This window comes from Bemisia tabaci, chromosome 5 (assembly GCF_918797505.1).
Source record: "Bemisia tabaci chromosome 5, PGI_BMITA_v3".
Taxonomy (NCBI): Eukaryota; Metazoa; Arthropoda; class Insecta; order Hemiptera; family Aleyrodidae; genus Bemisia; species Bemisia tabaci.
The window spans coordinates 35,517,283-35,535,006 of NC_092797.1; the positions used below are offsets into that span (position 1 = coordinate 35,517,283).

At 36.9% G+C, this 17,724-nt stretch overlaps 1 protein-coding gene across 1 annotated transcript; it reads left to right on the forward strand.

Annotated features, from left to right (window-relative positions):
- Window positions 1-146: 146 nt before the first annotated feature.
- On the forward strand, window positions 147-17,271 carry S1P (membrane-bound transcription factor site-1 protease). The gene is made up of 18 exons (XM_019056790.2): window positions 147-510; window positions 1,681-1,832; window positions 2,242-2,406; window positions 4,777-4,894; window positions 5,715-5,935; window positions 6,334-6,518; window positions 7,365-7,481; window positions 7,986-8,123; window positions 8,891-9,067; window positions 9,838-10,015; window positions 10,533-10,747; window positions 11,045-11,171; window positions 11,310-11,551; window positions 11,979-12,181; window positions 12,674-12,817; window positions 13,698-13,839; window positions 16,196-16,306; window positions 16,866-17,271. The coding sequence occupies exons 1-18, from the start codon at window positions 324-326 to the stop codon at window positions 17,173-17,175; spliced, it is 3,132 nt and encodes a 1,043-aa protein (XP_018912335.1). The 5' UTR covers window positions 147-323; the 3' UTR covers window positions 17,176-17,271.
- Window positions 17,272-17,724: the final 453 nt, after the last annotated feature.

A 17,724-nucleotide genomic window follows, 5' to 3' on the forward strand; every position in this document is an offset into this window, starting at 1 on the left:
TAGGATCCTACGCGAGAATGCGCTGCAATCACCCGCTCACAACAGAACGGCGTCCTATAGAACTCGTCCCTGACGTCGCCATAAAGCAAAGATTATTCACCGATTCTAGCCAATGATAATCTTTGGTTTTTGAACTTTTTCCTGCTTTGTTTTGAAGCTTTCATGGCGCTCGGTGTTCCTGTGATCTTGTGTTTTGTGTGCTATCACGATTGATAATGAATCAGTTTTCTTGCTGTTTTATTTTATCTATTTCTTTTCACTAGTGATGAGTGTCCAATTGCTGACATTATGACTTCCTTTTAGTTTTACAAAATGTAATTTTTATGAGGAGGTTTCAATCCTCCATCATCATGAAACTTAAGTTTAGGTTATGCTTAAAGTTCTTTTCACCTTTTCTACTGATTTTATTTTTCTTTAATCCCAGTTTTATAACTCCTTGTTGCTGCATGAGTGTTTGTGACGGCCCTCAATTTGTTGACATCAAATTTGACAGCCAAACTGTAAAAAATGGTAAGTAACGCAGACAAACAAAATATGTGCGACCCGGCAGTCCTCTTTCGCTTTTGAATTTCTAGATCATACTATCACTTATCAATATCAAGGGATCAGCACTTCTGTCCGTCTTATCCTATACCTTATGATTAGAGTGTCAAAGAGGCTTTGTGCAGATTCTCACGAAGGTATTTCTAATATGTAATGTTATAGAATGACAGCTCCTTTGTTGTAGAAAAATTATGTTTTTCTGCCTGTGGTGCTGGATGGATCCTGCAATACTCAATAACATCAGTGAAATCAAATCTTGTCACATTAGAAATCAGGTGCTAAAGTGGACTGCAACTGCAAGATACAGTATGAAAAGTAAGCTTGGTTAATAGTCAGAGAAAGTAGGACTAAGAGCTCTAGCTTGTCTTCTTTCATTACTTAGGAAAGACTGATTTAATACTTAAGCGATCAACTTACAACACTTAGCACCACCACTAATCAAGTAAAAAGAAAGTGGACTTGTTCGAAATTCATATGGCAGAGCCGTAACTTTTGGATGTTGGTAGTCAATCAAGAACTACATACTTATTTAGCACTAGAATTTGCTTAGAAGCCTACAGTACTAAGCGAAGAGAATTTCCTTTATCCTAAATTTTACGCACCTAGACACAAATCTGAATCGGCGAACAATTTTAATCAATCAAAATTCACAGTTGTACACGGATAGTATAATGACTCCATTCTTATCCATGGAGGCATGGACTTGCTGTGGTGAAAAATTCCACACTAAGATAGGCAACGAACTAAGAGACATTGTATCAGCCAAATCCTAGAGAGAACAAAAATTGAGAGGCGTCATATGGGTCAAATCCTCCTGTCAGCCTCCGATGGTGTAGTGGTTGTAGCGCTAGCTCTATGATCGGGAGGCCCCGGGTTTGATTCCCGGCCAGGCGACTCGAGTTTGATGGTCTCAAGCAATGGTTGCCTGGGACTGGTTGCAGGGAGGGAGGGGAACCAATCTGCATAAAAGTACCCTTTTAATATTTGATATCATTATTACATGTTTCAGGAAGAAGATAATCTCACCATCTGAGACCTGAGTTTTAACATACTATAAACAAGCCCTTTTTATTGTGTTTCATAGTTATAGTTTTTTCTATTCAGGTGTATTACTTATAGCCTTTTTTGTTTTTCTAGAATACATTGTCGGATTTAAAGGATACTACCGAACAAAAGCAAGAGAGAAATATATATCAGCAGCATTAAATGTCTGTGGTGTAGTGAAGTGGGAAATTTTAAAGAGAAACAATCCAGCCCAAGACTTTCCCAGTGATTTTGACGTTGTTTTGGTAATCTTTTTTTCTCCTGTTTCTCACTTTTTTTTCAATCTTATTATTAGTTCCTAAATTTTTTGCTCACCAAAAATACAGTGCAATTAAGTTCTAAACAATCAGAAGCCGTAATAACTATCTAATATAACTTTCAGACAGTGTGGAAAACTGTCGAAGAGCCCCGTGATTCATCAAAATGGATAATTATGTGAATGTCTGATATTTGAAAGAAGTTCCCAAAAAATTCTCTTAAAAGATAATTTCCTGAAGCAAATTCTCAATTTTTTCCGTAAATAGACAGTTTGTAAGGTATCCATTCAAGAGCTAATAATAAATCAAGTCTTATTTCTCTGCCAGTATTTAATCATCACCTTTATCACTTCAAAATTCATTATAACTTACCTTAATATTTTTTCTTATTTTGTAGTTGGAAGAGCAGAACGGCACCAGTGGACTTGATGCATTAAATAAGCATCCTCTCATTCGCCGTGTAACTCCTCAGCATATTGTTCATAGATCTCTTAAATTTGTTAATATAACAGACAAAAATGAGACATGGTCACACCAGCCTAAAGAATTCACAGGGAAAAATGTAAGTATGAATCATTGACTTGTAACACAATCTAGACCATGCACCAGGCCCAACTTTAGGCGGGGGAGGTAAGACAGCTAGGGGTGCAAAACCAGGGCGTGCAGGTGAAGAACCGCCTTCAGCTTAGTCGATACAACCGGATATATGAAGGGTGCCAGGCAATGGCACAGGTAAGACTGGCATTTCTATTGTCTGGGCACCCTTTGCAATCCGGTTGCCTATCGTCTCGCCGAAATCTCCTAATGCGCGGTCTAGATTGTATGGTACGCTTATGGTATGAATCAATGCCAAGCATTACCTACCCTTTTTTTCATTTTGTAACAAAGAAACGAGGAAAGAAGAATCAAGTATCTATTTCAACATGATAAGTGGAAGAACCAATTTTAACATTTTAAAGGCACTCTTAAACTCTGATAACTTGAAACCTCCCTGAAAATGACTTAAAAACCATTCCACGGTATCCTGCAGCCAGAACTCACAAAAGAGTGGCCCTTTATCTGATACGTCTTCTTCACACTTTTTACAATGTGAGTAGAGATAAATAATCGAATTTGGAGTCAAAAATTTATTTAGAGCTTTGGTAAGCTCCTGCTGCCAAAAGGGTTGAATACACCAGGTCATCAAGCCAAAGGGAGTGAACAGAGCAGTGAATTCTTGTTCATATTTTACTCATTTGTGACTATCCATAGGAAAAGAGACCTTAGTCCAATAAAACTCAGAATTTGTAATTGGTAACGAAGCATGGAGGGGAGGTCTGCATACATTTTGGGTAAGAAACATGCAGAAATATCAAACTAAGCCAAAGTGGTGATGGTTATTCAATGGGCATAAATTAGGGCTGTGCGAGTACTCGAATTTCGAGTCGAGTCGAGCCGAGTATCGAGTACTCGACTCGGCTCGAAAGTTAGGTTAGGTTCGAGCGAGTACTCGAACTCGGCTCGAGTGTCTGTTCGAGCCCACTGTGGCTCTCCCTTGTTCCACCGTCCACGCCTCAACCGCGCGCTTTCTCCGCCCCCGCGCAGGGAACCGACTGTGCGCCGACGAGAGGGATCCCTCCAGCTTTTCATCCCTGACCACCAGAGTTCGGGGTCTCATTTACATGCCCGTTCCCTTGTTTTTTCTATGTTTTGAAAAGATAGGGGTTCGGCCAGTTCTCTGGTGAAATCAGACGCTCTCGACTTTGCCCTCGTCGCGCCCTAGTCGGAGCTCTCAATCCCATCCTTTCCATCCCGTGCACAGTGTCAACAACACGAGTTTTTTCGAGTATATTTCGAGTTTTTTTGAGCCAGAAACGCCGAAAGAGTCCAACTTCCAAATATTTCAATCATACTTCAACTAACGTTAGTTTTGCCATCATTTTACGATTGAATAACATCAGAGTCTCGTCGGCAAATTTCTATTATCCGCAGCGCCAACACGCTACCGCCCGGCGATTTCCTGCCGCCCGCAGTTTGTAAATACACGGAGTCATATGAGCGCATTTATGCGCGCGACCAATTTCAACCTGCGGCGGCGACCGCCGCTTGGAAGACTGAAAGTGAGCACGTGTTTTGGACCTTTTGCGCTCCAGATAAACGGTGTCGCGGCGGCAGAAAAAAGGTGCTGTGGCTACAAAAATATGGATCGCGCGATTCCAAAAAACGTCGCGGCGACAACTGCCGCCGGCGACACGGCGACACGAATTGCGTGCATAAATGGGCTCTAAAGCCTTCACTTGTCCCGCCCGAAGTTCCTTTGATGTACGCTGCAGATTAAATCACGTTTTAAAACTCGAAATTACTCGAACTCGACTCGGCTTGAGGGTCATTTTCAAAGCTCGAACTCGGCTCGACTTAGTGAAAAAATACTCGAACTCGGCTCGAATCCAAAAAACCAGGCTCGCACAGCCCTAGGCATAAATAGTTAAAAAATGTAGTTTCGAGAAAATACCTTTAAAATTCCAACATGCCATGTGGAGGGTGCAAAAAAGCTAGATTATGATGCTGCTTTATGCCCTCTTTTGGTTTAAAAGGGCAAAATTAAGACTTCACGCAGTTTATTCTTTAAGACTTAGGCAAGGACTTTTCTTCAAAATCTTAAAATCCAATTTCTGGACTCCCCGAGAAAAAAATCGTTTCACGAAATACTCTACCTTTGTGGATTCAGGTCCTTTATCTTTTGGTTGATCACTCTTTATGAAAAACAAAATAGACTATTTAGCAGCAAAAAGAAGTTTAGGGTCCTGCTGCTCTCTTAGAAAATATTCTGAGAAGAAAGTTGTCTTGAATGTCAGAAAGAAAGTCATTCAGTGGGTATAAATAGTTCATCTCCTCCCAACAAGTCAGCAGTGTGTTATTGATATTAATGATAATTTTATGTTTTCAATTCTAGTTCAATCAGTTTTGGCATGCGACTGGTAAGCATTCTAGCCGTCGGCTCCTACGTGCTATTCCCAGGCAGATCACCACAATCATGCAAGCAGATGCATTATGGGGTATGGGAATAGTAGGTAAGTCATCATTTTGTTTCTTCACCTGTTTAATTTGAAGGTTGAGTAAGAAGTACATAACGGTTGGTGCTAATCACTAATCAAGTATTTCCTGATCCCAAGTCAGAGTAATGTCAAATGAATTGGTGAAAGGTTGTCATGTACACTGTGGCATAATAGGTAAGTTGCGATAGTCCCAGAATTGTCTTTTTATGGTTGCAATTCAGGCTAAGATTGGAGTGCAGCGAAAGATACGAAGTTTCTGTCCAACTTTCCTGTTTCTATTTTCGCTATTTACAGACATGAAAAAGATGGTGTTGTCATTCATTGCGAGAATGAATGCCACCGTTTCCTTTGAATATAAGAAATGGTAAAAAGAAGGATGGTACGTATCCTGAAGATATTATGAAAGTACAATTTGGATAGCTGGATTGTCTCAACTCTGACAATTTGTTTCACTTTCAGTAACCACATGCCTTTTTCTGACTTTTTTCAGAAGATTGCAATGATGGAGTAAATTTCTGAATCATGCTAAATCCAAAATTCTTATCCATTGCAAAAGTAGTTACTATGATGTAAGAGGAAAAATTAATGAGACCCGTGAAAAACAAACTCTGTTGAATTACCAACTCATCAATATTTTACTGAATAGGAATATGTATGTATTCTGTGAGTCCGAGCAGCCACCACTTGAGCAGTTGAAAAAATACCTTCATAATGTTGTGCTGGTTTCTTTAATGTGTATGAGATTACCTCTTTTAATTTTGAGTTTGAATATTTATCCATAAATTGTTGAATTTTCAGTTTGAATATTTATCCATAAATTGTTGAATTTTCCTAGGCACGGGAGTGAAGGTAGCAGTATTTGATACAGGCCTGTCGAAAACCCATCCTCATTTCAAGAGAATCAAAGAGCGTACTGATTGGACGAACGAACGGACTTTGGAAGATGGCTTAGGTCATGGAACATTCGTTGCTGGGGTGATAGCATCAAGCAAAGAATGCCTTGGCTTCGCTCCTGATGCTGAACTCCATGTTTTCAGAGTATTCACCAATAATCAGGTAATACTGAACTTGCCAAAATCATCAGCAGGGTAACAATTTCTCTAGGAATTAAGAATTTTTTCGGAAGGAATTGAGCGCTGAATAAGGAATCAATTGACACCTCAAAGACATGTTTCAGTTTGCTGAGGCAGAAATTTCATCAAAGTTTTGATGAGTTAAAATATATTTAAAAAAACAGTACAATTATATCAAAGTTAATCAGCAACTCTCCAACAAGATGAAGGGAATTTGGGAACACTCCATCCCATGAAAAAAAAAACCTTCAGGTCTATACCTGAAAAACGGTGGTATGGTAGTTTACAGCTTGTATCTGCTTGACAAGTGTTTTTGCCTGTAGATTCTCTTTAATTTTTGTTCAGATTTATAAATCAAGCTATTTTCTTTTTATTTTGTAGGTTTCTTACACCTCTTGGTTCCTGGATGCCTTTAATTATGCAATACTGAAGAAAATCAATGTATTGAATCTCAGTATTGGAGGACCAGACTTCATGGATCATCCATTTGTTGATAAAGTTTGGGAACTGACTGCTAATGGCGTCATCATGATATCTGCAATTGGAAACGATGGACCATTGTATGGGTAAGTAATCTTTTCATTTGTGTGTGCTCAAATGATAATGTACACATGAAAGTATCGAATTATCAATATTAAATAGTTTTTTAAAATTATCTTGCCTTCCCTCCTCCCTCAAACTGCCATCTGTGAAAATTTTACACTTAATGGAAAAAAATACAAATTTGCAGAAGTCTTGGGGTCAGAAGCTAACCTTTTCAGTCAAACTGAGTCAAGAGTTTGTTGTCTGTACCTGTTGAGCTAGATTAAGAATAAGAGTTTTAAAATAATTCAGAGGTTTTGTCAAAAAATGTTCAGTTGTCGAAAAATGTAGTTCATGTCCTCACTAACACATAGCACCCTCCATATTACTTGAGATGTCGGCTGTAATGACTAGCGTTTGAAGCCTCTCGCAGCACAGAAATTGTGGCGTTACATGTACCCAAGTTTAGATGAGCTCTGTGCCTGCGAAACAGACCCAGCAATGGATGCTTTGCAAAAATTGCGCTAACGCAGTGGCATTTGTCACTGGCCTTATGCTCGGATGTATGGAAACTGACAAAACACAAAAACTACTCAAACCCAAAACATCAAGCAAACGTCCGCAACATGGTGCTGCGGGAACCCAGAGTGTTGGGCCCTCGGCAGTCAATGTGTGTCTGAATGTTTAAGAATCCGAGCAGAAGCAAAGTCTTCAATTGTGACCACATCTGCCTCATCACAAGAATCAGGCCATGGCTGCCTGTAATGGCATCACCATATATCTCATGATCAGTTCCCTAGAATTAAGTGCTATAATGAATGCTTAATTTTTCAGAAATAAATCAATCAATGTAAACAGTTTCTTATTAAATAGCCAATATTGTTTTGCAGAACTTTGAACAACCCAGCAGATCAAATGGATGTAATTGGTGTTGGTGGAATCAACTTTGAAGATCAAATTGCAAAATTTTCGTCACGTGGTATGTCAACATGGGAACTACCACAAGGGTAAGTTGTGAATTATGCATTCCTCTGTTGAACAGTCTATTCATTCTAATGCCCAGTCTATTTCTGCTCCCTAAAGTTTGTTGGCAGCGTCAGAAAGTGGAGAGTAGGAATGCAAGCATTTCTTTCTAAATTGGTCATCTCATTATAAAACCTTTCTTTGCTAAAACTTTTAAACGAATGACCTATTTTTTGTTCTTTACTTTTTTTTCTCTTCACATCTAATGTGCCACAACATTTAGAACCACAAGCAATTTTTTTTTGCAAAAACATGCATTTTTCTTCTTTTTTTTTTTAAAGAAGGAAGTAAATTTTTCACTTTTTATCACTTGTTTTACCATTTTGCAGCCCTTTCACTTTTTTATCACGAAGTTTCTGCATAAGCAGAATTAGCGTGCCTGATCCAAGAAAGATAAAGAATTACCACGCATCGGTATTTGTTGACAGTCTTTGTTGCTTGTTTACTTTGAAGGAAATCATACATTGTTAATTTGTATTATATTGTAGGTACGGCCGTGTAAAGCCTGACATAGTAACATATGGCTCTACTGTGCGAGGCTCTAGCATCAAAGGCAGCTGTCGAACACTTTCCGGCACCAGCGTTGCATCGCCTGTAGTTGCAGGAGCGGTTACTCTCCTTGCAAGGTTTGTAGAAATAAGGTTGTTAGGTTGAAGACCCTTTGGAATCTTCTCCCCCACCCCCTTAACTTTATTTGTATGAGTTTGTGATACAAGGTGGGATAATTTTTAGGGAATTTTTTAGACATGGAGTTTAAAGTGCAATTATTGATGAAATTTGGATTTACTTTGCTTGATGCATCAAGTGCTAGCTATATTTATTTTTGAAACTGCCCATTGTAGTTTTATCCCAAAAGAGATCAAATACTTATCTAATAAGTTAAAAGTCTAGTGGATACAAGGGACTTAACGATATCTAGGAGTGACATGTTCTAGCAATTCAGCACTCAGTACAGTAGCTAAGCCAGTCAGAAAGAGTGAGTATGATTTTGCACACACATATTTGCCACAGACACCATTCTCTTTTGTTTTCCCCTCTTTCTCCAAACGGCTGCTGGTTATGACATAGGGTGTGGATATTCTTTTGTTTACATTTCTATGAGTTTTGCCAATTTTTGCGCTAGCTTTAGAGCACTCATCTGAACTATTGAAATACTTTACAAATTCACTGAAAACAGACAAAATTGGTTTTTGAGTGCTGATTCCTTGCATCTGGCAGCCGAGTTATGGTCGGGCGGGGGAGTGAATTTGGAAAAGATGTGCAATGACTGACCTGTAGAGATTGGTCTTGCATCTGTTATTAGAGCCCAATTATTATTTTGAAAGATGTGTGTTTTCAGAAATTTTTCATGTACGAAGTTACTAAATGTTTATAACTTTGTCAACTTTTATAGTGGTGTCCTACACAGAGGCAATGCTATCAATCCTGCAAGTATGAAGCAAGCTTTGATGGCTTCAGCGCGACGTCTTCCTGGAGTCAATATGTTCGAACAAGGTCATGGCAAATTAGATCTCTTAAAAGCCTACCAAGTATTAAATAGCTACAAGCCTCAAGCAAGTTTCAGTCCAAGGTATAGAATGAATTCTTGATCTAAGAAATTATTTCTTCTCTTAAGCTCTTAAATGCTGTGGGTTTATAAAGAATTACCAGGACAATAGTAATCTAAAAAAAAATCTGAAAATCTAATATGTCCATATGGTGACTGTGTTTCGTATTTCTCTTGCACGAAGAGATAACACAAGATTAGGCATGTAAGTAAGCATAGAAAGGGATAGAAACAGAATGCTAAGGTGAAGGCACTGCCTTCCTCACACATGTGAGAGGATGTTGCACTTCAGAGAATTGTGATACCTCAATTAATTGTAAGAAAACATCCATAACTTAAGACCCTAATAATTAGACTCCTATTTATCAAATATGTCATCAATAGGAGTTAGAATTTGAAATGAGAAAATAGTCTACAATATTTAGTGACTGCATATCTGGAGCTCACATCAGATAAGTTGGTAGTTATTTATTTCTATTTGTAAGTGACGCAGCGCTGCTGCCGCCCAATAGTGATTTAGGACTGCTGAATGCAATAATGCTGCTATATACCCAATTGCACAAATATGTCAAATGTTTTATCATGCATCATAGCCCAAAGTAAACAATCTGCCAACTTAACTTATTCAATGTGAGTTCTAACCAGCTTTGTTCATGGTGGTAAAAAGAAAAAAAACCTCAATTGATATTTTTTATGATTGACATTCTCATTTCCAGAGTTGCACAATCCTCTTCTTCATAATAATCTTATCAGGGTTACGTTTGTCTCTCACGATTGTCTGTTTTTGTTTCCAGTTATATTGATTTGAGCGAGTGTCAGTACATGTGGCCGTATTGTACACAGCCACTATATTATGGAGCTATGCCAACTATTGTGAATGTAACTATACTTAATGGACTTGGAGTTTCAGGAAAAATTGTTGGTAAACCTCGTTGGTATCCTTACTTGCCTCATGATGGACTTGCACTAGAGGTAAGATGTATGAATAATTGAAGGATGTTCAAGAATATTACATAAAACTAAAAATCAAAATTTGCATCTTGCACTCGATGAACTTAGATGACTCAGGCTCTATTTAATGCAATCAATATCAGATTACTAGCTTTTTCATGCTGTAAACTATTTGCTTGGTCTCTTTGATTTTGGGGTTAAGATGGATAGTTCATTGGTTCAGAGTCATCATGTGAATGACTTTTGAGTTCTCTAATTATTTTTCATCTATGTTAGTCGCAATTTTCTTCATCCAAGTTCAAATATTCGTAAATTAAATTATTTTTATTTAAGTCTTATTGTCCCAAGTGTGTAAGCAGCTGCGTAGTTTGTCTAGTAAAGAAATAATGCCATTTACTAGCTCACACAAAAATGCTTCTTCGTCTTAAGCGGCTATTCAGGGGTAAAGTACCAAAGACTCTGCTGCTTCACAGTTATTTATTTTGCTTCCAATTTTTGCATGGTTTTTGAATAATTTCTGTGTTTGTGTTCTCATCAGGTGTGCTTGACATATTCTGAGGTTTTATGGCCTTGGTCTGGCTGGCTTGCTGTTAGTTTGTCTGTCGCAAGAAGTGCTGCTACATGGACAGGGATTGCCCAAGGTCACATTGAAGTGACGGTTGAATCCCCTCCTGAGGAAGGAGAAACTAGTGTTCGTCGGTCAACAGTGAAACTGGCCTTGAAGGCTAGCATCATACCAACACCTCCAAGACAGTACGTAGTTTCTACCTCAATATATCGATTGCCAATCACAAGAAATAAGTAGCTGCTATCTGAACCATTTCTAGATTGAGCTTTAATATATCTTGAATAATTATCAAATTAGATTAAAATGTGCCAAACTGTATGAATGACCCTCGCACTCTCAGAAGCAAAGAAATTTATGTTTGTTTGTTTTTATAATGTATTGACGTCTGAACTCCTCTGTAATATTTAGCTGTCAGAGCTCTTCACCTTCCCCTCTTCTTTGTATGATCCATTCATTATTCAGTGTTTTTTGCTATTTTTCAGCAAGCGACTGTTGTGGGATCAGTATCACAATTTGCGATATCCGCCCGGTTATTTTCCAAGAGACAATTTGAGAATGAAAAATGATCCCTTAGACTGGAATGGAGATCATATACATACTAATTTTAAGGTAAATATGGTCTTTTGTATATTATGTATCTCATTACTTGGGCTTTTTAAACCTCTAAAATTATTTTAATCTGTTGGAGATAACAAATGATTGTTCAGTTATCAGTTATCTAATTTGATATCATTACCTTTTTTCCAGGATATGTATCAACATGTACGAAACGCTGGATACTATGTAGAGGTTTTGGGCTCTCCCTATACATGTTTTGATGCAACACAATATGGTGCTTTACTAGTTGTAGATCCTGAAGAGGAGTTCTTCCCAGAGGAAATAGCTAAACTTAAGAGAGATGTTGACAACGGACTATCTGTCATTGTTTTTGCTGATTGGTACAATGTGTCTGTGATGAAAAAAGTCAAATTTTTTGATGAAAATACAAGGTAAGACTTTTCCGTTAATGCTGTTAAGTTAAAATATTCCTAGCCTTCCATCTCTCAATCCCCAAATGAGGGTTAATATGTCTGTCTTTAGTTGGGATTTTTTGCCTCTACCCTCACTTAAAATAACTTCCATGTTTGGTTTTTGTCCAACCATAATGCTTTTAAGAAAATTATAGTTCCTATGGTGTTGCGGGGGCCTCAATTTTTATCTCGGAACTTGGCATTTGTACGGTTCTTAATCATTTTTTTTTTTTGTTCAAAATTTTCTACTATTTAATTAAAATTCTGTGATATGTGAGACTGACCCTTTGTTTCATCAAAGCCCTCTCCAAGTCTTCCCAATTTGAAGGAAAGTAAATCCCTCTTAATAAAAAATAAGGTAAGATTTTTTTTTTTCAAATTGGTATTGTTTTTTGTTCTAATGTAGACAATGGTGGATGCCGGACACTGGAGGCTCAAATGTTCCTGCCCTGAACGACCTATTGTCTCCATGGGGGATTGCTTTAGGTGAAAAGATATTTGATGGTGAATTTCATCTCGGAGAGCACTCAATGATGTATTCATCGGGAACCCACATTGCTCAATTTCCTGCATCGGGAACAGTTATCTCTGTTTTACTGAAAGATCAAGGTTAGGCGCTCTCTATTACCAGCAAACTGTCATTCATGACCATAATTTGATTTTTATCAAAGCAGCATAAGAGAAAATTTTTGTACAGTTGACTCCTCTTATTTTCTTAAAGGGGACTGATAAACCAAATTTTGTATTCAGAAAAACATTAATTTCCAGTTGAAGGCCAACTGGATACTTGAAGAGGGGCTTAAGTGCCCTTCTTAGCCCCTCAAATAACGTCAATTTTGATTGCTAGCTGTCTTGTCTGTTTAGCAAGATATCAAAGGAAAAAATGTGCTTTACAATTAGAGAGGAGGACCCTGTATTATCTGCTTTTTGGAGAATATTTTCTTTAAGAAAAAAAAAAACAGTAGTTGTCTCAGTAAAGTAGGCGAGTCCTCTGCCAGAAAATTTAGAACTTATTACTTATCTTTTTAATATTAAACCATCATTCATTAATCTCGTACATATCATTCATCTTTTAATTTTTTGTTGTTTTAATTTTGTCAGGAAAAATGATCCTTGATCAAGTGAAATCTGAACCTGAACCAGCAGCTATCCTTGGTCTCCTGCAGAATACAGCTGTAAACAAAAGTGGGAGAATTACAGTGTATGGTGACTCAAACTGCCTTGACAATAGTCATTTACAAAAAGGTATTTTATTCCAAGATGTTTTAAGTTTGTATTTTAGAATTGTTGGTAATCATAAAAATGAATAGTTTATTTCTTAAAAGAGAGTACCACTAAAATGATGTAAAAATCACAGGCTGGCTTCTAAAATTTCTATCATTTAAATGAAGCCTTTTCAAGAATAAATTTTTTCCAGTCAAAATGTGTCTTTGTTCTAAATAAATGTAATTATGGAATCATTGAGAAACAATATTTTCGAAAATGAAATGCTATACTTTCTTGGTTAAATTTGTGATAAAAGAAGAATAAGATGTGTGAGTTTGATATCGGCAACGTGACAGGGCGCACTGTGGCAATCGGACTGCAAATACTGACACCCTCGAATTCGAGCCTTTTCTCCAGAAATTCCAGAGATGAAGAAAATCTCAAATTGTGCGATTCGTGTCTCTCAGAGTGTCATTAAGGAATAACGGAAGCCTTTTCCGAATCCTTGCAGTTCTTCAACTCATGGAGAGGGAAAATTTAAAATTGCGGTCCAGATACCGTGACGCGCCCACCGAAGGGTTAATTTTGCGCCTGTTTCTTGATGCTGTGTCAAATCATATTGTGAAAATTTGAACTAGCAAAAAGAACAAATAAATAAAATAGAAACGCTTGTCTTCAAAAACTTCTTTTACATGTAGTGTCATAGTTTCTATTCATGTCAATGCATTCAATGATAGGTTTTCGATATCTTGCAATCAGTGGCAAGATGTTGTCAGAGTCTTGTCAAAAAACTTTCTCTGCTTGTGAGGCAGGATGGACTGCTAGGCAAAGTCTGACCTCTTGTTTGAGTAATAATAGGTTCTACAATGAGGCCTCTAGTTTGTGAAGATTTGTTAATGATATTTTGTCATTCTTTCAGACTGCTTTTGGATGTTAGATGCAATATTAGAATTTTCATCAATAGGAAATATGCCATCAGTATTCAGTGCAAACAAAGTAAAATCTTTCTCAACTATATCTCATGAACTGCCTCAAAGAATGGAAGGAAATCATTTATACAGGTATGATTTTTTTTTCCATTTCAGTGCCATCTCCAGTGGTGTATCCTCAAAAGATTGTTTGAATGTTCAAAAAAAGGATTCCTCCTTCTCTCTTCAATTTTTTAATGATAAAATGAGGGGTTTTTTAGAGGAAGGTTACCTTGTCAGTTCTTTATAATAATGAGAATATTCCAAACCGGAAAAATGATCTTTTTTCCTTGTATCTTCTGCTTTTCAAAAAGCTATAAAAACTTAAACTAATTGGTCTTGTATTTGTTCCGTATTGGCTATATTTTTGATTATAGCATTGCAGCTGAAATTGAGAGCAAGTAGTTTAGCTTTCAGCCGATAGATCGCGTTGAGATCGCCGGCCTGAGAGCTAATAATTTTGTACCTTTTTCCTCATTGATGTTGCTCAATTGAAGTCCTCTTTCCTGAACCTTGCTACTTGCTAGATAGATTGTTAGCATTTTTGATTAAGTAGCCTTTGATTTATTGTGTATTGTATTGTTAGCACTAAGTTGTTCATTTTATTCGCGAGAATTGGCGAGCTTTAGTTTTTGGTTGCCCGGCCACTGATTCCTCCTAATCAGTGTCTCTGGGACGAGTTACGTAGAGCGAGAATCCCAACCCGGCGATAGCTAGATTACAGACAAGTTGCGTCTATTTAGCTATTGTCACCTCTTTTGAAGAGAGGCCCGGACCGGACACTGTTGCCTGAGCACGTGCTCCGTGTTTCGTCAGATTTTTTGTGATCAACCTTGGAGTCCTCAAGCCAAAGCTAAAAAGGCATGTTGAGCCTATGGTTTTGAATCTATGAGCCAACTCCTCGGTGTGATCTTTTGTTGAGTCAATCTTCGAGAGACCCTTAAGACAAGACTAAAAAGGCTTGTTGCGCCTAAGGTCTTGAACCTATAAGGGATCACCTCAAGTGCGGCTAAAACCCCCCCTTTGTGAATGCTCGCGAATTCTCGCGAGTGTTAACAGGTGAACCACGTTGCGGTCACCTATAGCCGATTTTTTGTATTGAGCTGCTAAGAAGAGAGCTAAAGTCCAGATAGCCTTGTTGCGGTTTCTGGCACTTATTTTGAGTTCTTATTTCGTCTTAGTCTGGGGGAGGAAAATTCGCGCTTGTTTTGAAGTTTAGTCAGACTGCCTTGTTGCGGCATCTGAACCCAATGTCTTTAGTTTTTTTCGGGTCGAGTGTTGCAACTATGATGATATAAAATTTGATTAGTTTTGCTCTTCTATGCTACTGCAGCTAGAAGCAGCTTTTGTTCGTTGTTTTATACTGAGTTGCAACCTCACCCATCTTATTGATTTTTGATCAATTTTGATTTAGGTTCTTATCGAACAGTATTTTTCTGGGAAGTGGATTTTACCAACTTCCTCCCTATGCAGGTTCAAAGATGGAAAGCCCAAGAATAACAAAAATCAATCATTAAATTGAAGTTCAGCCCAATGAAATACATAACGGCTCTTACCTTTTCCAGTTTGGTCCTCCTCTTTGTCCAACCATCTTTCTTACTGTCTCTCTTAGCCTCTGTTCTTGTAATTAAATCGTCAAAAATTTGAAAATTTTCGATTAAATGAACTCAGCCCATTAACAATTGTTAACAAATGAATTGTTCCTTCGAATCCAACCACAACCAGCTTGCTGACTGCATTAGTATTAAAGAGCATTAGTTTCGTTTCTTGTAGATGTCTTATACACTCTTCAACTCTCTGATGAAATTACTATTTTCCCATCCGTTCTTTGAATGGGTTAGTTGGGCTATTCACAGAATCTTGTCGTGATGATTTAAGATCATAGATGAACAGAAAAATTAAGATCCGTCCGAATAAGAAGTTTTTACGCCTAATATCAACGAAGATATGTACCATAATTAGAAAAACACAATATATGACATCATCCACCATGGTGGTGCGGACCATGGTTCGTTCCATCTTAGCTTTACTGGTGGTTTGTAAGTCAAGCAATTCATGTAAGTATCACATGAATCCAAGGTGGAAGAAATCATGGGATGTACTGCCGTGGTGGATGATGTATAACTTTTTTTCAAAGGGCAATATTTTCATTAATATTGAAATTAGAAATTATGCGTCTGGTTGGATCTTATTATCCTTCACCAATCTATAAGTTTAAACCTTTAATACTCAATTCTGTGACTAGTTACTGACCCATTCTCTCTACAATGTTAGTTTTACAAATGTGGCAAACTTTTCTGAATGGGTCACTGCCATGGTAGCAGCATTACAAAAGAACGCTCTTTTTGCAAAGTATAACTTAAAATACGATGTGGTTCTTTTTGTTTTCACTTTGCCTAAAATTCCAGTAATATATTAACAGTTTAATCGTTGTCTCTCTTCCGAACAGGTATTCCAAAGTCTTGGAAAATCATATGAGTGGACTTCAAACGAGACCTCTGCCGCCTTGCCCACATTTAGTTTGGTCTCAGCCAATTCCACTTAATCAGTCTGCTCCTTCGTAAGTTTCTCAAGATGATTAGCATATTCAAATTTTCTGTCTACTCTATTTCTGTTTTCCAATGCTTGAACTTTTTTTTTTCAATTCACTTGAACAAAATCTAATCCAATTCATCAGCCGATAAAACTCCTGCAGCCAAACACTCAAACTTAAGCAATCAATAACAACTGTTTTATGACAATACAAATAGTTGATTATTTACCTTGTGTGCAATCAAGTATCATGCAACATACCTGTCCATAGATGGTCCCTGTCAGGTATACTTTTAATCTTAGAAACATACAAAAGTGATTTGAAGAAAGCAAGAGCTCAAAAAAGTGGTCTAAAAGGGTTGCTCAGTGAATAAATTAAGTTTCTGTGTTGGTTTTGACTATTTTTTATTTTTTTTTTCATATTTTACATTTCTCTAACTTTCTCAAGTTCCTATTTTTTCACAGTAAGTGCCAACTTTTTTCAGCCATTGATGCTTTTTATTAGTTTAAACTGTGTGTAGTGTCTGTTAATTATCTAATGAGTAAACAGTTTTTTTTTTTTAAAATTGTAATTTATATTTTTTCAGGAATTTGTACAAATCTCAAAAGCTACTTTCCATTAATCTTGATGCACAACTTCCAACATGGGTTCATAATGAAGACACGCTCCTGGACGTTGAAAATGATTATGTTTGGAGTGAAAAAGTTAGTTTACCATCAAATGACTATGACATAGTTTCATTATCTAGGGTAGTATTTATAATCGTCGCTCTTGTCATTCTAGTTCTTGCTTTTAGGTATTTTAAATTCCGAACAAAACCTAGAAAAAAACGATCAACCAAACTTAAAAGGCTACTTGCAGCTTTGAGTAGAACTCATACTGTTCCTAGTGTATAGATTTTGTTCTTTTTTATATAAGTTGACTGTGAAACTACTTTTTTACTACTTTTTTTGTTATTTTGTTTGTAAATAAATTCAATTTGTTACTACAAAGTTGTTTTCTCTCCTAAGTTTAAATTAACAACCTGATTTAAATTTACTAAATTCTGCTGAGCTATCTTTGACTACATCTTAAATTATTTTTCCACCAGGCACAAATTCTTACCAGCATAAGGTTCCGGAAAATTTAGAGGTAAATGATAATTTTTCCGTAAATAAATTGTTTGTAGCACTGTTATCAAAGATATTACTTGCGCAAAGAAAAGAATAAAATAAAATAATGTATTATATTTCAATTCCTTTAGGTTGGTTTGAAACTGACTTTCTAAATGAAGATGAGTGAGTGAACAATGCTTTTTTAGCTCTCATGATCACTTTAGTTAAAAATAGAACAAAATAAATAAATAACAATTTGATTTTATTAATCTTTGGTACAATAAAATTCTTTATCAAACAATAATTACAAAAATACACAGAAGTATAACAACATAAAGATAATAAATATTA